The sequence below is a fragment of the Mesoplodon mirus genome, assembly GCF_964341445.2.
Source record: "Mesoplodon mirus genome assembly, chromosome: 3".
Lineage (NCBI taxonomy): Eukaryota > Metazoa > Chordata > Mammalia > Artiodactyla > Ziphiidae > Mesoplodon > Mesoplodon mirus.
Window position 1 is genome coordinate 165,371,082 of NC_138978.1, and position 20,645 is coordinate 165,391,726.

The window sequence follows — 20,645 nt, forward strand, 5'->3', positions numbered from 1 at the left end:
TTTCTTTCACCCTGATCACCGATCACAGCAGACTGTCCCTTTGCTGCTGAGTGATGCTTGCTATAAGCGCTTACTGCACCTAAGTGAATGAATGAATTCATGGGTGCGTGATGGATGGTAACAGAGGGCGGGGTGAGGCCCCTTGGTGGGATGAGCTCACCCATCATCCTGCATCCACCTGCTGTCCTCTCTTCCTAGGGTGGCATGATAGCGCTGCTGCTGTCCATCTTGTGCCTTGTGATGATCCTGTACACTCGCCGGCGCTGGTGCAAGCGCCGCCGGGTCCCCCAGCCCCAGAAGAGTGCCAGCGCTGAGGCTGCCAATGAGATTCACTACATTCCTTCTGTGCTGATCGGCGGGCACGGGCGGGAGAGTCTGCGCAATGCCCGCGTGCAGGGCCACAACTCCAGCGGCACCCTGAGCATCCGGGAGACACCCATCCTGGATGGCTACGAGTACGACATCACTGACCTGCGCCACCACCTGCAGAGGGAGTGCATGAACGGAGGGGAGGACTTCGCCAGCCAGGTCACCCGCACCCTCGACTCCCTGCAGGGCTGCAACGAGAAGGCAGGGATGGACCTCACGCCAGGTGGGTGACTCGGTCCGTGTCTCAAGGCCCTAGGAAATGGGTAGGGAACAGCTGTTTTCTAATTTCATGGTTGGTTGTCATACATAATGGGATATGCCGGTGCCCTTTCCCAGGTGGGCAAGAAGCGTAAGTATTTTCCTGAGATGATGGGAGCTATTTTCTAATATACGAAATCAGAAGAACAAGGGTAAATTGGATCCCTCTCCACTTCCACTTTGCACTGGAAGTAGAGGTACTTTTATATCCAACGGAAGAGTGGGTTAGAGGCTTTTTCATATATAATGAGCAATCCTCAGGAAAATAGGGATATGGCAGAAAAGATCCACGTGTGTGTGTGTGACATTTTTGTATATAGTATGTTTGTGCGGACAATTAAATTTTCCATTGAAGTGGAGGGGACAGAGGTATCTTTCTTTTCTGTGACTCCTGAGACTTTGGCCTGGGGTGTTTTAGTTGTGTTGTCTGGCCCATACCTCTGTGGTCTTTACAAAGGATGTACCTCTTCAAAGAAAATAAAGGAATACAATCAAACTGTTTGACCTCAGACACTTTGTGCATCTATGAGACACTGGGTGGAAGAGACGTGGATCTAACATGGCCGAACAAGACCAGAGTCGGTGAAATGCAGAGAGGAAATGACTGTACTTTTCATTTATAGCCAATCTCTCATACTTCTATAAATAACAACTATCTGTAGATAAAACCCCAAGACAATGATCCTTCAAGGTACTTCCCAATTAACTTTGAAGAAGACATTTTTGAAACTGAATATTGCTTAAGATATGTGGACTTTCTGTGGGGCTTGAAATCACACCATAGAGGTTTCCATTCCACTTGTTATCTAGAGAAGATCCTATGACTAGGCATGTCTTAGTAACATTTAAAGTCTAGACATTCCTTAAGACTAGGGGATGTGTCTTCAATATCTCATATATTCCATAGCACCTGCCATAGTGCTAAGCCCACCGAGTAGCCATATGATTAGAGACTCAGGGAGCAGGCAGATAGCACAAATATGTGAGAGAGCTGGATGTCAACAACAGGGAACGGAGCAGACTGGGATGAATGAGGGGGCAAGTTCCGCCTGAATGCGCTCACATTCAAATTTCTATGAAACTCTGTGCTGACCAAAGGAAAGAAATCTGCAGTCTGTATCTCACCAAACGGCCACACGTGGTGACCCTATCAATACAGAATTGGTTGAATTGGATTTCCTTTCTTCACCCCTTCTCTCATAACTCTGAAGTCCCCTAGAAATCAAAAAGAAGCATTTCAGTCTCTGCCAGTCTCTCACTTTCAAGCTTTCATATTTCAGTTTCTGTGAAACCCCATGTACTTGGTTCATGCAGATTTCCTTGCTCTCACTTTCTTTGGCCTTTTAAAGTATCTGCCTTGGCCTTTCCTTATACAGGAAGCGACAATGCCAAGCTGTCGCTGATGAACAAGTATAAAGATAACATCATTGCTACCAGCCCCGTGGACTCCAACCACCAGCAGGCCACTCTGCTTTCTCACACCTCCAGTAGCCAGAGAAAGAGGATCAACAACAAAGCAAGAGGTACCCGCGTCTGGTGTTAGGGCTTGAAGGTGGCTTCCTTAATATCAGCAGAGGCAGGGCCATTAATATCCTTGACCCCCACTCTCAGGCACGGCTAGAGGAGCTGTGTTTGGTCACAGTCTTTCTGCAGGCCTGTTGTGTGTTACTTAACCAACAAATTTAAATGTATACACACCTTTTGACCAAGTAATTTTAGCAATGAGAATTTATCCTTAGTAAATAATAATTGGACAAGTATGCAAAGATGTGTGGTGTAAAAGACTGTTCATCCCAATGTTGTTTAAAAGAGCAAAAAATTGGAAGTAGCTTAAGTGTCCATCAATGGGGAATTGCTTAACTACCTGCACATCTGTCTCCTGTCCAGTGGCTTAAGATGATACTATAGATCTATATTTGTTAATATGGAAAGTTGCCCACCCATCTATTAAATGGGGAAAAATGAGGTTATAAAATAGAAGGTACAGCAGAATGCCATTTTTAAGGGGAACTTAAAAAACCTTTATCTGCTTCTGTATCAGAAAAAAGATGGAGAGTGTATTTATCAAATGTTAACAGAGTCTTTCTCTGACTTGAAGGATTTAGAGGACATCAGCGTTGTTCCTTTTAAACATTTGGATGTCTTTTGTTTATTCTTTTCTCTCTTTTTCACATTGAATATATATTAATCCTAGAACCAGTTAAAAAATGCAATATAGATATTAAGACATACAGACATATGCCCCTTAGGACATAATTCCAGCCTCTATCAACCAGAATCATGATGTGTAATGAGGGAAATATCCCTTTCTTCCTTTTCCACGTACCGTCCACGATGGTCCTCTCTGGCAGGTGGCTCTCCTCAGTAGGAGCATGGGCTGGGTGGATGTAGGGCTCTAGTGATGGTTGTCATATCAAGGTCTCCTTCTCCAATAAATCTGCGTTATCAGGAAGCTCCAATCCCTGTGGCTACTTCTCCCAGATTGTCAGTCACCCTGCTCGTGTTTTCCTTTTGAACTTGCCCAATGATTTGGTGTCATGAAGACAAAACTGAAGACACTGTTTTTGCCCTTGTCTCTTCATTACAGCTGGTTCCGCCTTCCTGAACCCTGAAGGGGATTCTAGCACAGAGGCAGAAAATGACCCCCAGCTGACCTTTTACACTGACCCCTCGCGGAGCCGAAGGCGCAGTAGAGGTAGGAAGGATAGAGGGGCAAAGTGGGGTGAGAGGGGCCGTGGGGCGGGGAAGGCAGGGAGCTACAGAGGTGCTGGGTCAGGGAGGGGGCTCTGTGGACCAAAGCCAGTGTCCGCAGGAAGAATTCTTGGACCAAACTTGGTGTTTCCTCCTAAGGAAGAAAGAAGAGCCTAGAGTGGAAAATGTCAGAGAATCATCTCTCCCAGATAATGGCACTCTCAAACAAGTTTCCAAGTTGTTTGAAAGGCTATTTCTTGGTCAGAAGACTCTCAATTCCTTCTGGAAGCCTCGGGAGTCATATTTTGCTGTTTAGACACAGGAAATAAAGTTGATAAAGTGTGTTATATGTGAAACAATGGACAGTATGTTTACCCTTGCTTACCCCGCCATCCTGGGATTGAGTGAGGCGGAGCTCGGGGGGTGGGGTAGTTGAGGAACGATCTGTGGCCTGAAAAACATGTGTAGTGGGTTTTGACCTTTAATCCCCTGCCCAGCAGAATCACAGGACCCCCAGGGCCCAAGTCCCCTCCCTTCTCCTGGCAGGGCCCAGGTTGGTTTGTTCATTCTTCTCAGTGTTGATAGAGTTGTTCTTTCATGCAGCCACGGTCTGTGACTCTCCACCCTGATGTTCAGTGGCTTCAGGCATGGCTATTGCAGCTGTGGCTGCCAGTGCCTATGACTTTGTGGTCTCACCATCATTACTGAGGGAGGTCTGTGTTCAGGCACCAAAAATGCTTCAGCATTTACTTGCTGTGTGATACTGGATAAAGACAACAACTTCTCTGAGCCTCAGTTTCCTCACATATTAAATGGGTTAACAGTACCTCACGCATAGGGCTTAATTGTATTAAAATGTGCCTTTTTGGTGACTGGCAAGGCACTATGAGATCTCTAGTGTGTTGCTGTTAGAACTCTCCACAGTGCAGCCTTGGGTTTCTACAGCACTTCATCTTAAAGAATTTTAGACAGGGGCCCCTCGAGACACAATGGAGCGTATTTGAGTGATGTCATCTTGTGTGATAGTCAATAACATTTTCCCCAACCAATAATCAACCAGTCCCCCCCCCGCCGCCCCAAAAGACACCTACCTTTCGGCTCTCTCCCATCTCCATCTGAGTTCTTGACATACTGAGGAATTCTTCCCAGAGATTGAAGGAAGCCCTGTTAATTCCTCAGTTCCAGTTCTGCAGGCTCTGCTGCTATCAGTACAAAAGTTCTTCCCACCACTTTTCTCAAGAGATCAGTGGGGCTCTGGGTCGCCTAATGTCTGGTGCCCCAGTATCCCTGAGGTGAGAATGCTGACTCTTAATCCTCATTACATATTTATATACAGCAGAGGGTCATCCTAGGCCCATCCACCCTAGGCCACAGCAAAGCAGGGCGGGTTCTGCTTTAATAAAATCCCGTGTAAGAAAATCTATAGTAATGAATTAGAATGAGTTTCTTTGCAACATATAATTATTACTTTTAAATACCAAGCTCTCCTAGTGCATCAACTGTTTATTGCTTTTTTTTTTTTTTATAGTGTGCTCGGGGCATACTATCACCTATTCTGCCTTTTATTAATTTTATTTATTTATTTTTGTTGTGTTGGGTCTTCGTTTCTGTGCTAGGGCTTTCTCTAGTTGTGGCAAGTGGGGGTCACTCTTCATCATGGTGCATGGGCCTCTCACTATCGTGGCCTCTCTTGTTGTGGAGCACAGGCTCCAGACACGCAGGCTCAGTAGTTGTGGCTCACGGGCCTAGTGGCTCCGTGGCATGTGGGATCCTCCCAGACGAGGGCTTGAACCTGTGTCTCCTGCATTAGCAGGCAGATCCTCAACCACTGTGCCACCAGGGAAGCCCCTGTTTATTGCTTTTAACTAGATTGTAAGCTTCTTACAGATGGGCATGTCTAATTTATTTTTCCAAAGTGCCTAGTGAGGGATTTTGCCTATAATAGATGCTTGCCAGTGTTTGTTGAATTGAACTGGATACATCAGTCAGGCCAGCAGGAAATTTTATAACCCACCTGTCATGGGTCAGGCTTTGTGATCAGTAGTAGAAACATGAAAACATGGCACAGTGATAAGACTTAATAATATAAATAAAGTAAAATGAGTACTCAGAAGAGAGAACAGTTAATTCTACCTGGCAGCAAAAGGAGGCAAAAAGGGAGAAAATAATTAGGCTTGGATTATATACAATGTATAGAGTTTCTTGAAAGAGGAAAATCTAGGGGAAGGGCATTTCAGTAGAGGAAAAGAGCAGATACAAAGCCTTGAAGGCACAAAAGAACATGGCATTTTCAAGCAAGTGAAAGGAGTTCAATATGGTAGTTGTAATCCAGGATTTGAATATATAGGCACACAGGGATAGGAGGGATGGGGCTGGATAACAGGCTAGAGGACCAGTGCATGCACGATGTTAATGGGTTTGCCCTTGGTTCTGTAGGTCACAGGGGACCGCTGGAAATTTTGAAGTCAGGTAGAGATTCTGGATGATGGGTTGATGATGCAGAAGGACCAGAGGGACAAGAGGCAGAGCAGCAAGTCATTGCCATCACAGGAGAGCAAGTGCCTGTAAACAGTGACTGCACTGTGTGAGAAGGGCTCTGACAGCAGGGTGCACAAGGGCTGGAGGAACAGCAAGGAATGAGTGCGAATCGGTTCTTGAAGGTTTCAGGGAAGTGTTTACAGGGAGATATTGTTTGAGCTGAGACTTGAAGAGTAGGTGTATACCAGGCTGACAAGGTGACAAAATGGCGTTCTGTGGAGGAGGAAATACTATGTGCAGAGTCACAGGGACATAAACAATAATTGTCTAGTCAGAGAGCAGTAAATAGTTTACTAGAGTCAAGCTTCTGGGGAAGCCTGGGGTCTGCTTCGGAAATAAAGCTGGAAGATCAGGAGGTCTTCCTTGACTGAAGGACTTGGACCTGACACTTCAGTTGGGGTCATTGAAGGTTTTTTAAAGAGCAAAGCCCTGCTCTGCTTGGTGAATGATCCCTCTGAGGCAGCGTGGAGGATAGGTGAGAGCAGGGGGATGTTGAGGCAGGGAGACTGGGTGGATGGCTGTTGCCATAGTCCAGGGGTGAAATGATAGACTGAGGTAGGGATGCAGAGGATGGAGCAAGAGAAATTTTGGGCACAAAATGAAAAAAGATTTAATGGCATTGGTGGGGGGTGGGGGTGGCTTATGAAAGAGAGGGAAGAGATAAGACATGATGGCGTTTGGGGGCTTGAGGAACCAAGTAGACAGCAGTGCCATTCGCTGGACAGTGGAAATGGTAGGGAGAGCAGGGTTGGAGGGAAGATGGAGAGCCCGGTTTTGGATGTCGCATTTGAGTGCCCGAGGGCCATTCGGGTGGTGGATCTGGGCGCTGCTCAGGCTTGGTATGGGCTGGAGGAAGAAATGTGTAAGTGCGGGAAATAGATTCCGTGTTGAAAGGGTACTAACATGAATAGAAAATCTCCAGGTAGCAAGGGACAGGGGATCCAGAGGCCGCCTGCCACCCTGCAGTCACTCCCACCCAGCTATCGCCAACACACGCACTCAGGGAACCTGCTCCCAGAAAAGATGTGTGCAGCCATAGACCACATCTTTCCCCATGTTCCTGAGAATGGCAGTCGCAAAGACTCCACTGGACCCAGAGATTGAACAGTGAATTGTCTAGGGGCTGTAGCCTCACTGGATCTGTGTGTTGATTCCAGCTCCCCTCCTTAGTAGCTGCTTGACCCACATGCCCTATAGCCTCTCTAACGCACTGTTTCTGTGGGAGCTGGCTCATCAGGCTGTGTCATCGTTAAATGATATGCCCAGGTGTAAGACACGTAAGACACCTGATATGTCAGGTGTAAGGTGCCTGACAGGTAATTACACTTATTCGTAAGTGTTAACTATCACTATAAGGTTAATCTCTTTGAGACTTATTTTCCTTATCTATAAAGTGGGTAGTTACTGTACAGACTCATAGATTTATTGTAAGGAAGCAAATATTTAAAATAATGTATGTAAAACACTTAGCACGTGGTCCACCATAATAGATGCCTTTCGTTGCTATCAATAATAAATATTAACACAGACTGTAAGAAAATTCCAAAGTATTCGTACATTTTGTTGGCAGCTGGCTTTGCTTTCTTGCTTCCCCACATCTGTTGTTTCCATGTGAAAGGTCCCTCTTCTTACTACCATTTTATCCTCTCCACCAAAACCAAACAAACACCCCCCCCAAACCTCCCTTCTTAGCCCTGTCCCCAGCTGCTTGGAAGTGTTTCTTATCCCTCAGCTTTCATATTTTCTCCCTAAGCTTCCATTTATAACCTTACCCCAAGGACTGCAGGACTGGGGAGAGCCTTCTGGTGTGACACTATCTCCTACCTGTGTAGAGCATACGTTCCTTGTTTTTCTCCTTCCAAGCCCTGGACTCTCACCCACAGAGTAGGTGAGAGGTAGTTTGAGCCCCAGGAGTGGAGAAGCTGGTTTGTGAGGGCGCCCTCTGTGGAAAGCCATGGGAAGTGCAGGGAGTTCCAGCGTAGGGTAAAAGCATTCCCACCACCCTTGGGCAAGAGGTTGGAGCCCTGCCAGGCAAGTAGAGGGGGACAGTGCCCTCCTTTATGATTTCTCTTGTGACCTGGCCCAAGAGGCATGCAGAGGACTTGCTCACAGCTGACAATTGTTGACTTTGAGGACCACCAGTGGCCCAGTCCCCTCTGGCACCAGGCGATGACATGGTGTTCCATGAGGGTGAAAGTCACTGAGCTCATGGACTAGACACATTTCCCACCTGGGCTGGGTTTGCCAGCTGCCTCCCCTGTTTTCCAGGTTGGGCAGCAACAGGCCGAGATGGCCCTTCACTACCAAGATTTTTACCATCAAGTGTCTTGCTTTTGCCTTATTTTCAGTGGGCTCTCCCCGAAGTCCTGTGAATAAGACCACCTTGACGTTGATCAGCATCACCAGCTGCGTGATCGGCCTTGTGTGTTCCTCTCACGTCAGCTGCCCTCTCGTTGTCAAAATCACCCTGCACGTCCCCGAGCACCTGATCGCTGATGGTAAGTCCACCTCTGAGGATGCCACCTCCTGCCCCTCCCCCGAGAAGAATGTTTCAGGGTGGGCAGGGAAAATATAGACAAGCCATGGAGCCCTGTTACATATTAGTGAGGAAAAAATAAACCTGGATAAGTAAGACTTAGGACAAAGTTAGATTGTCCACTGATGAAATCAGAAAGCAGGTTAAAAAAAAAAATGAACAGATCACCTCCTCCTTTCTATGCCCATTTCCCATTTCTATTTGTTTATAATTAAGCACCTGTCTTTGTGGATAAATGCAGGGCATACTGGCTATAGGTACATAGACACCAAGATTCTCTTAGCCTTTGAATGGGGAAAAGCTAAGTGGAGTAGTAGAATGTTTAAGCATTAGCCACATTTCCGTTTGATATGCCTGGTGAGAAATTCCTAATTGCAGTAACTTGCTATGAGCCTAGAACTCTGAAGCAATAATTTACTTTCATCCAGGGGGACCCTGATATAATGAGGGAATAATATACATTCTGAGAGTCCCTGAATTAGCTAAGCCCAGAGCACCTAATTGACTTGTTAATGTCTGTTCTCTTGGTTGCCGTAAGGCTGAAAACAGGTGGGGACTGTCTGGAGTGTTAGAGGGCCTGCTATTTATTTCATGGCAACTGAAGACAGGCAGCAGGTCTCTGTTCCTTGGACGACTGCCAGGGTCTGATGGAGCCGTGCCACGGCCATCACAGAGCTGCTCTGTCCCTGTATCCCTTGGGTCCACACTAGTAGACATGGGATGGGACAAGGCAGCAGGGGATGATATGGCGGGAGATCCAAGTGGTGGCTGAGCCTCCATCTGCTGAGCCCTTGCTCTGTGACTCATGGCGGGCCAGGATTGGTAGAAGTAATGACCTCGGGTTGGGCCTAATCTGCAGAGCATCGCTCAGTCTGTCTTCAGTAATGTGTGTGTGTGCTGTGGGCACACACGGACATGCCTCCTCTCTCTCCCCCTGCAGGGAGCCGCTTCATCTTGCTGGAGGGGAGCCAGCTGGATGCCAGTGACTGGCTGAACCCTGCCCAAGTGGTTCTCTTCTCTCAGCAGAACTCCAGTGGGCCCTGGGCCATGGACCTTTGTGCCCGGCGGCTCCTGGACCCCTGTGAACACCAATGTGACCCCGAAACTGGTAGGTGGGAGCACCGGGCAGCGGGTAACTGTCAGAGTTCATGCCTCTTGCAACTACCCCTCAAAATCCAGGCCATCCCTCCCAACTGACCCGTTACCATTGGGAGCCGAGACTGTGCAAGCTGGCAGCATGTGGATGAGCCCCTGAGCTGGCTGGCTTAAAATGTGAGGTCATCTTCTGGCAGAAGCCTTGGAAGCCTCCTAACTATAGCCCCAAGCCAGACAGATCAGCTCGGGATGACCTCCACAGCCCATGTGCCCTCCAGTCAGGGGATATCAGTCGAGGGGGCTAAACTTTTATGCATGTTTATTGTAGAAAACATGGGGGGCTTCCCTGGTGGTGCAGTGGTTATGAATCTGCCTGCCAATGCAGGGGACACGGGTTTGAGCCCTGGTTCCGGAAGATCCCACATGCTGCAGAGCAGCTAGGCCCGTGTGCCACAACTACTGAGCCTGCACTCTAGAGCCCACGCGCCTAGAACCGGTGCTCCACTACGAGAGAGGCCACCACAATGAGAGGCCCGCGCACCCCAACAAAAAAAGAAAGCCCATGCGCAGCAACGAGGATCCAACGCAGCCAAAAATAAATTAATTAATTAATTTTAAAAAATGGGAAAATTAGAAAAGCTTATAGAAGAAAATGATAATCATCTATAATTCTATCTCCTGTAGAAATAATTTAAAAATTGTAATGTCTTTCCTCCCTTCCGATCTTTTATCTATGCCTGATTCTTAGAGGCTTGTAAGCACACTAAGCCCAGTAGAGTTTTCTTGATTTTTTTCACTTAACATTCTATCATGGGAATCTTCCAGAACCACTAAATAATCCTCAGTAACGTAATTCTAATGACCATTTGGTATTCCACTGTATGTCTATATCATAGCTCCTATTTAAATAGTCCCCTATTATTTGACATGTAAGACGCATTAAGTTTTTAAATTTTTACAAACACTACTAAAATGAATATCTTTCCGCATAAATGTAGGGCATGTTTGAAGTTATTTTATTCAGATAATTCTCAGAAGAGAGATTACTGGGTCAAAGGGTATAGCCATCTTTCAGGCTGTTACATTATCCAGGGGGGCTGGGGCTGCTCTGAGAGAGAGGGTTTGAATTCATACACAGCATGTACTGGGGTGCTTGCAGTGCTTCTTGAGCTCCAAGGAGTGTGGATCCTTCATCCCAGGTTGCTTTGCCCTTTCATTGTAGAAGGGGTTCCTCTATGGTAGTCTTTATAAAGACTTGTTTCCAGTAGGTTCAGTACCACAGATAGCTCCTTCCCAGAGGAGCGGTAAGATGCCTAAGAACCAAGGAAGGGGAGGCACTGATGTCTAAGATCCCCAAGTGAAACATTGCTGGGGTCTAGGGCCAGCTCTTCCAGCTCTCTGTACCTCACTTACAGCACCCCCCCTCCACACACACACACACGCGCACACACACACACACACACACACACACACACACGAGATGCATCTTTTTAAGGTGCTGAGGTAGAAGGATATTAGTAGAGGTTGACTCCAAGAGATCTGGCTGTTACTTCTCTTACAGTCCATTGCTGTAGCTCTCTGGGGGAGTAACAGGTAACCGCAACATCTAAAGTTCACCTTCATAGGTCTAAAAGTTGTTGTTATGTGGGCCCATCCCAGAGATTCTAGGTCCCCTATGAAGGAGAAAGTACAGCATTTTAAACATCTGATGTCTAAGACTGTGCTTACTTGCTGCTCCTCCCACGCTGCCAGGCAAACACCAAACTAGACAGATGGGCCGTGCACCATGCCCAAAAGCCAGTGGGCTCGGGAGAGAAAAGCAGGCTCGTCTCAGAGGTGGGGCCTCTCCATGCAACTGAGCTAGTCTCTGGTCCCCTCTGACTTGGATTAGGAGACCCTGGACCACCTCACTTGTTAAACTCCCTTCTGAGAGAAGCGTGATCTCCAGAGGGCCTTGGAAGCTTCACCTGAGGTTTTAAAGAACAGGAAGCACTTTGAATGACCGGTGGAAAGTGGGATTGGTGTTTTAAGCTTGGAGGGTCTTAGAGATAAACTCCTCCTTCCTTTAGGTCAATGCTCAAATTCCCCAAGAAGTGACACGACTTGCCCGAAGCCCCACAGCTACCTAAGGCAGAGTCGGTGTTCTATCTACCATGAAATCAGAGCAGAAGTGGGGTTGTAAAGGGTTCCTTAATTCCCCCAGACAGGTCAGAGCCAACGTATTTGTCACTGTGACACTATTCAAGCAATCACCGTTGCTAAGCATCACTTTCCTGAGCCAGAAGCTGAAGAACCTGCTTGTCCATAGCAAAGCTCCCATCACCTCTTCAATCCCTGCTAGATGTCTCATTTCTAATCCTTACTGAAAATGACTTTGGGAAGCCCCTCCCCTGCTAGTGGCTTCCCAGTGTCTGTGCAATTAATGAATTTCCAACTGGAAAGCCAGGGAGAGAGATTAAAAATAAGAACCCACCACAGAACTAAGGTGCGACATCTTCATTCCGGGGTAGCCGCTGAGAAATGGTACTGCAGGGACTTCCATTTTCATTAATGCTGGGGTTGGAAACCCTCCCCCTTCCTGCCCTGCTTCTGTCTGTGCCTGGGATGATGTGGTCATCCCACATGCTCGTCAGTAAGAAACTTTATCGCCTCCCACACTCCATCCTAAAGCCTTTCTCCAAAGAGCTGAGTGTGGGCATTGGCTGCAAGTCAAGTCGACGTTATTTTTGCAGTCCTCCAGCTAACTCACTTGGAAATGTCATAGTGTTGGGACATGTGCTTTCCCAGCCATGCCGAGGGGTCTGCCCACATGGATGGGTGGAACTGTGCAAGCGCACGTGTACTTTTTCACACATGCAAACAAACACACAAACACAGGCGCTCAGTCACTGCAAAGGAGCACCCTCCAGTGCCTGAAGCTCTCCTCAGGCATCCTTCCAACGTGTTTCAAACTTAAGTGTGTGTTTCCTCCTCCCCTGCACAGAGGTCCAGGGTACCAGGTATGGTAGGAGGCGTAATGGGCCCCCAAAGATGTTCACGACCTAATCCCCAGAACCTGTGAAAATGTTACGTTACCTGGCAAAGAGGAATTCAAGTTGCAGATGGTATTAAGGTTGCTAGACAACTGATCTTAAAATAAGGGGAGTATCTGGATTAACCAGGTGGGCCCAATGTAATCACAAGGGTGCTTAACAGTCGAAGACGGGGGCAGAAGAGGCCAGAGTGATATGACATGAAAAGGACTCCACCAACCATTGCTGGATTTGAAGGTTGAGGAACCAGTGAGTATGGGCATCCTCCAGAAGGTGGAAAAGGCAAGGAAACAGATTCTCCCCTCAAGTCTCCAGAAAGGAACATAGCGCTACAGTCACCTTGTTTTTAGCCCAGTGAGACTCATATTGGATTTCTGACCAGCAGACCCGCAAGACAATATATTTCTGTTGTTTTAAACCACTGAGTTTGTGATAATTTTTTATGTTAGCTATAGAAAACTAACACACTAGGGAAGGAGAAAAAGGACAGAAGAAAAATAAGCATTGTTATGCCCTCTTTATATCACCCTGGCACAGTTTATAGAAGGTGGCTGCACAGACCTTCTGCAGATGTGTCAGGAATCTACGGAAAGATTGGAGCTGGAAGAGACTTGAGACCATTTTCCATTCCAGCCTCCCTTTTGCATTCTAGCAACGTACTATCGGGGAGGGACATAATGTACCTAAGGCTCTTAGCCTGGAAGCCCTCTGCCAACTGCACACTGACATCCTCTCTCAGATCACCCCAGGTTAGTAACCCTGGGTATGTCTCTGGTCACGTGGGGCTAACAGCAAACCACTGAAATTGTAATGCTTAATGCCCAGATGGATCCAGCCAGGGGTTGACTTTTCCTGTACTTTCTAAGGGTTTTTCCGGTGGTTGTATGTTGGCTTGTTTTCTGAGGGCAACACAGACTAACTGGCCTCAGCACCTTCTCTCTCTGCTGCATTCCTGGCTTTTATTCCGCCATATGGGCAGCTGTGGAGGCTTCACACACCTGCTTGATTTCACAGCCCCCTTCAGTTCTGGCCACAGACCCTCACTGCCCTTTTCAAGATATGTAGCTTTTATGAGTCTGCAAGGAGCATGCACTTCCAAGCTAAATCAAGTTTTAATCACCATCCAAGATGGTCGCTGAAATTCCTTCTATCCCAGATCTTTCCATAGGCTGGTCCCAACCATGAAGAAATGTGTAAAATCTGGTGAGGGGCATTGGACCAGTTTTCCAGACTCACTCTAGCCCTCCTCCCCTTTCCTTACTCTGAATAAGGGCCTCTCTCTCTCTCTACTCTTCCCTGGTTTTTAGAACCTAGTTAGATGGGGTAGCACAGCTCCCATTTTGTTCGTGCCACCTGGATTGCCCACTCATCCCAAGCTCTCTTTTGTGGCTCAATTACAGCACCTCCCTTCAAGGTGTACTTTTGGCCTATTTCCCTCTGTCTGCCCTCCCAGAGTCGTGTGGGGTTGTTTGACTCTGAGCCTACCTCTTGCCTGATGTCTGCCCAGGAGAGGAGACCAGGCAGTTAGATATTATTCAAGCCCAGATGTCTGACAAAGATTTCCCTTTTTGGATGAAGCGTACCCAATTGACTTTAATAAAAGCCAACTGCTACCTGAAGGATGGAGGTGATCAGGAATTTGGGCCTTGATCTGTAGTTATGTCATGAAGAACTTGTGGTGAGCCCAGTCATTTCTGAGGAGCCCTAGCTTCAAGGTCTTCCTTCAATCATTCGATGAGATTTGTGCCTCCATCCATCTATGGAATGGGAAATGACTGAAGGCACTGCCTGTGAGCATCTGCCTTCAGGGAACCAAGCACAGATCCAGTGTAGGCATCTCACGGCCCTGCACAGATCATCTCTTGGGTGGGCTTCTACTCTCTGGCAGTGTAGCTGTCTGTGAGTGCCTCCTGCAGGGCATGCTCCATCCCAGTTGGGCACTTCTCTGTGGCCGTGACACGTCTCTCTGTTGGATTCCTATGAACACCACCACAGAGTCGGCACGTCATGTGTTCCCTGCCATCTGTCACAGCAGATGCAGAGACTGTAACACTTCTAGCTTAGGAGGGCATCCAACACCCTTGTGGGGTCTTTAAAATTCACAGCTAACAGTCAGAGCCTGTGCTTGCACGAAACCCCTCTTAAAGTCAAGATTTAGCAGTTGGTTGCCATAGCAACTTTCCTCATCAAGTCTGAACTCCTTTCAGTGTAGATGGCCAGACTGGTTTTGAGGAGGAATACAGAAGAGGGAAGTTTGGTGAGTTCCGGAAATGAGGATGATTTAAGAGACAAATTTTGGAAATCCTCAAACTCTAACATGATATGTTTGAAAAATGTCTCTGTTGCTCTGACTTCGGGCTGCATATAGCATTATATGGAGGAAAGCTTTATTTGTTGTCAGTTGTGTGTCCCCACATAGTAATGAATGCTGGAAATCTCATCAGGGGATAATGGCTGTGAAGGCAATTTGAGAAAGGTAAATGTGCTCTACAAATGGTAGATACTGCCAGCATTAGGAAAATCAAGCTCTGCTCGAACTCTGCGTCGTTACTGCATTTATTTTTACATGTGTTGTGGTAACCACATATCAAGTGTGGAAGGACGACTGCCTTTTTTGTCAGTCTTTAATTCTAGGCAAGCCATCCAGTCAAGAACATTGTAAGAGTCAGACTGATGGGTTTGACAACCTCTTGAGATTCCTTCCTGCTTTGTAATATCATATCCATGCCTAATGTCCACAAGGAAGTTGAAAGATGATCTCCTTAAGGGCAAATCACTTCTGGGTCCTTGACCCATTCGTTGGCTTGACATTGACGCCTTGGGGAGAGGTGGTGGTGATGGTATCTATAAATTTGGGACACACTCTTTAATTAATTTGTTTATTTTCCATTACACAGTATTTATAAAAGGTCTACTCAAATATAGGAAAAACTAGCTTGTTCCTGCTCTCGTGTAGCTTACAGTCTAGAGTCCATGCTTTCTTTAGAATTGATGCGGTATGAAGCCTGGCTCCTGGTACTTCCCTTCTTTTGCCCTCCTCTGGTCCTTGCCCTCGTTAGCTTTCCTTCTATCAGAGAAACAGCCTTCACCTGAAAGCCTTATCATCCGCTACCGAATTTTCCGCTGTGTTTTCCTGTGTTCGACTCCCAGCTCCCTGACCGTTCCTAGATACAGCTCAGCACCACTGAAGCCAGTAAGTTTCACCCTGTTGTGAATCTAGCCCGCATGGAAGCCTGAGTTTGTCATACAGGAGACAAAGTACTGATCTAACACTCCCTGTGGATCCCTCACAAACTAAGTTACTCATTTCTACTCCACTCCTCAGCACCTTGGCTGAGCAGGTGTTGGAGAGGAAGACAAGTGTTATCTGGTAGTGAGACCCCGATGGATAGTAGCTTATAGGTCAGTCTCAACAAGAATGGATGCACTTAGATCCTAACAAAAACTTCTTGCTCAGAGCCTACCCAGTCCTTGCCCCCATAACTGTGAGGCCCCTTCACTTCATTCTTATTGTTTTTTATCTTTGAAAAGAGAAAATAGCTCTCAAAGCTATTATTCCATCTATATCCTTTTTGAGTGTTTCTTCCCAGGAAGATAAAGAAACCTTATCCTTTGTCTCCTTAGGGTCTGGCACCTTTGTAATTTCCAAATTTTAGGAAGTCACACTCTGTTCTTTCACTACCTATAAATTAAATAACCAGCCACTGAAAAAGACAATACCGGTGCTCCAGTGGAACTGATCTCAGCAGCTTAGGGATACATAGCATTGCCTAAGGAATTATTAATATAAGGAAGCAGTTACAATTTTCTTCAAAGTCAGACTAAGGAGAGCAATGCTTCTTAATCTTTTGGGGGTCTTGGATTTGCTTATAAATCTGATGAATGTTATGGAGGCCTGCTGAGGAAAGATGCACATACACATATGTACAGTTTCACATACGACTCCAGAGGGGTCGTGGACCTCTTGGTACACTGTTGAAGTAAGTAATGATAATGAAACATAGTGATATCCTAAACTAACATAGATGATCCTTCTGTTTATCAGCACCAAGATAATGAGCCATTTTCACTTAAAAATAAAAACCCAGAGTTCTTATAAAACTATGATAGGTATAAGTGGCCTCCTCTAAATACAGCAGTTGTTCTTGGACTAGCAGCATGGCCTGGTTGGGAAAAAAGGTCTGGAGTCAGACAGACATAGGTTCAAATGTTAACTCTGCCATTTAAATCTGTCTCTAGATCCCTTAATTCTTCTGAGCCTCGATTTCCCTCATCAGGATAGCATGGCTAATCATATGTACTTTTCAAATTTCTTAGAAACATTCGATGAAATAACTCACTTATGTGGTCTTCAAACATGTGTTGGTCATCTAATATGTGTCTTGCAATATACTGGCCACTGAGAAAATAACAACGAAGAAGTCCCTTTGCTCAGAGAGTTCTTGGACTTTGTGTCTGCAGAGCCCATGTAATAGGTGCTTTGTAAATGTTAGTGTGCTCAACTAGTGAAAGTTATCACATAGTGAAAACGGAGAGATTGGTGGTGTGTTCCTTCACATGGGCAGTGGAGACGGGCATGTATGGCATAATAGGATTTATGGTCTCATCCGTGCCAGTGTTAGTTTGATGTGATCATTTCATATTAGTTTTCTCCGACACAGACATGTTAATCAATTTCTTCGTTTCTTTTTCTTCTTCCTCACCCTGCTTCTAAGGGGAATGCCTCTGCTACGAGGGTTACATGAAGGATCCAGTGCACAAGCATCTTTGCATTCGGAATGAATGGGGAACCAACCAAGGGTAAGTGAGGGGACGGCGAGTTAGCCAGTTCCCGGACGTCACCGCTCCCTCACACAGACATGACGTGGAGCAATTGCGTGGAGAGAGACAGAGCTAAAGGGTGGTTCTATTCTGAACAGCAAATGGATAAACGTGTCACTGTGCGTTTCCATGTTTACACCATCCCAGTGATGTCCATCTCATCTTCCTCTCCATTTACGAGTTCAGAGATGATGCCTCTGACTCGCAGCCCCAAGCCTCCGGCTGGGATCTGGGAATCAAGCTGTCCCTCTCTTCCTTTTCACACCACCATCAGCCATGAGGATTCCACAGACAGAACTTAGCTGATGATTTTGTTGTAGACACGTGAAGTCGCACACATTCCAGTGTAGCTCTCCCAGAGCTCAACGAGCTTTGCAAGACTGATATGAGTGGAAACTTGTTTTCACCAGTACTGTCAGAGAGGGTGAAATGCAGCGACTCAGGGAGTGCTTGGCATTGAGTCAAAGGATTTTCACCTGATCTTCAATTACCATTTCCTTGTAAGGCCTTTGCTTTTCCCCAAGCACAGACAACTGGGATAAAATAGTTACCTTGTCTATTGCTTTATATTTTATTCATTTTACTTTTTTGGAATTTTTTTCATGGAGAAAAAATATACATAAGATAAAAATGATCATTTTCACCGTTCTTAGGTGTACAGTTCAGTGGCATTAAGCACATTCACATTGTTGTGCCACCATCACCACTATCCATCTTCTATTGCCTTTTTTTTTTTAACAACTTTATTGGAGTATAATTGCTTCACATGGTGTATTAGTTTCTGCTTTATAACAAAGTGAATCAGTTATACATATACATCTGTTCCCATATCCCTTCCCTCTTGCGTCTCCCTCCCTCCCACCTTCCCAATCCCACCCCTCTGGGTGGTCACAAAGCACCGAGCTGATCTCCCTGTGCTATGCGGCTGCTTCCCACTAGCTATCTACCTTACGTTTGGTAGTGTATATATGTCCATGCCTCTCTCTCGCTTTGTCACAGCTTACCCTTCCCCCTCCCCATATCCTCTATTGCCTTTTAAAAGCAACTTCCTACTTTGTTTTGGGTGCTGAGAGATTACTTTCTGCCTTGGCTGGGTTGTGGAGGAGGGTGTGAGAAGACGGGGATCAATGAACGCTAACTAATAATAGCAATCAATGGGACAGGGGAAACTAGAAAGAAATCAAGGCAAAAGCCATCTCGGGGGGCTTCCCTGGTGGCGCAGTGGTTGAGTCCGCCTGCCGATGCAGGGGAAACGGGTTCGTGCCCCGGTCTGGGAGGATCCCACATGCCGCAGAGCGGCTGGGCCCGTGAGCCGTGGCCGCTGAGCCTGCGCGTCTGGAGCCTGTGCTCCGCAACGGGAGAGGCCCCAACGGTGAGAGGACCGCGTACCGCAAAAAAAAAAAAGCCATCTCGGAGTGATTGCTTGGACTGCAGAGTGGAAATGTGTTTGTAGCCTGGCAAGGTGGAGAAAAGAAATCACTGTCCCTTCCCACGGCGCCAAGGAGGACTCCTAGCCCTGAGTTCGATGCTCAACCTCCTCTCTATGATTCGGAGGAGCCCAAGCCTAGAATACTGAATGTGGTTCTGGACTCTCAAGGCAGTAAATATGGAGAAAAATGGGTGGGAGTTTGGAGAAGAGCAATAAAAATGATTGAAGAGCCCAAAGGAGTGATTTATGATGAAGGGGAAGAACTCCACTCAGACAACTTGACCAGCTGATGACTAAGTCAAGGCATGATAGATGCCTGTAGATGTTCGAAGAGGGCAAATGTGCTGGAACAGGTTGAAGTTGAGGGATAAGGACAAGAGAGAAGGAAGTTGAGGAAAGGAAATCTGAGTCACAGGTCAGAAAACTTGGGGAAAGTGAAAGTGCCATGAAATTTTTCTGTTAGTGAAAATGAAGGATGGCTCCGTTTTTCCACTGAATTTGTGATCCTATCAGGGGGGCAGTCCACAAAGTGTAGAGGAAGATGTTTGGAGAAGGGTAAATGCATATGAGGTGGCCGGTTGTTGAAAGATTGGTGGCAAGGGCAGAGAGCTTGGCTTATAGAGGCCGAGTGGAGTTTGAGTAAAGAGTGCCATTTGCTATGGCTATGTAAAGTCAGCTCAGTCCCCTTACTCTCTGCCCTCTGACATGTCTGCATAGTTGCCAAGGAGCCAAGATTTTAGCTTATGTGATGGCCGAAAATCTCAGTTGACTATGATTCATATTGAGTAAAATATTGGAAAAGGTGATGGATAACCAGCTCTCTATCTCTTAGCCTGCATACCTGCCGCTGAAGTAAACAATGACAAAAAATCATTTCACTTTTGTGCCCTGAATGATCCAGGCTGGCTCTCTGCAGTGATTGGATTTGGTGGCTAATCGCTCAAGCCTCCACATCCCTTGCCTTGTAGACAGATCATGTGAGGATGGGCCTGACTTCACTGGGTAATTGCACAAGGCTTCATCATTCCCTCTGGCTGTGTGTAGAGACAGTCTTGGATGTAGACAGGAGCCTCCAGGGAAACGGTGGAGGCCCCACGTTGGTGTCATTTAAAATAAGACAGGCTAGAGCCCTGAGTTAGAGACTGACAGGAACATTAGCCCCAGGAAACAGACAAGGAGACCTAATCTATCATTTCCATCTCTAATTTCCATTATTCTCTGATCATCACTGTCTATAAGGTCTCATTTTGGACACTAATAAAATAATGGAGCAACTGTTAGGAGGGGAAAAATAGTGACTATCATGAGAATAATGGAACCAGGACTGATAAGCAGTGTGATATGCTTACATGTATATAAAAAAGTGCCAGACAAAGGACTGCATTTTCCTCATAAAATGACAAGATAAATGAAAAGTAGAAGATTCATACATCTTGATTTAAATCAGGGATCTGATGCCACGTTTCTTTAAATGATTCTTACAAAATTAATGAAAATTGATTTGAACGTGAAGACCGTCACTTGAAAAGTACCTGACAGATTGCTAACTGATGACACGTACTGGGGTATTATGGAAAAATCAGTGGTAGGCCTGATTTTCCTGACTATTTTATTTAATGGTCCAGGAGGGAGAGGTGAACAGCTTGTATGGGTATTTATGTTTTTCACTTGGTATTCTATATTGCATACATTAAAATAGCTGAACATTCTTTTGAAGTCGAACAACCAAATCCTAGGCCAGTGAACGTTAATATGAATTCCCTTGTGAAAATCTAGGTTAATGAACCAGGACAAAAGTAGCAATGAACAGTCATGACTTTCAGACAAGGAAGAAAATTGGTCGAGGACATTAATACAAGAAGTTACAAATGGATGA

At 46.2% G+C, this 20,645-nt stretch overlaps 1 protein-coding gene across 2 annotated transcripts in view; it reads left to right on the forward strand.

The window, feature by feature from the left end:
• The window catches only part of ASTN1 (astrotactin 1), a gene marked incomplete at both ends in the record, with an annotated part of 326,987 nt that overhangs the window by 158,667 nt on the left and 147,675 nt on the right, over window positions 1-20,645 (forward strand). Inside the window, 6 exons of one of the 2 annotated variants that reach the window (XM_082612742.1) lie at window positions 199-592; window positions 2,004-2,150; window positions 3,215-3,322; window positions 8,205-8,354; window positions 9,333-9,524; window positions 17,235-17,319. In XM_082612742.1, coding sequence (XP_082468868.1) covers window positions 199-592; window positions 2,004-2,150; window positions 3,215-3,322; window positions 8,205-8,354; window positions 9,333-9,524; window positions 17,235-17,319 — 1,076 coding nt within the window. The remainder of the gene's footprint in view (window positions 1-198; window positions 593-2,003; window positions 2,151-3,214; window positions 3,323-8,204; window positions 8,355-9,332; window positions 9,525-17,234; window positions 17,320-20,645) is intronic. The other variant, XM_082612743.1, reaches the window with a different exon arrangement.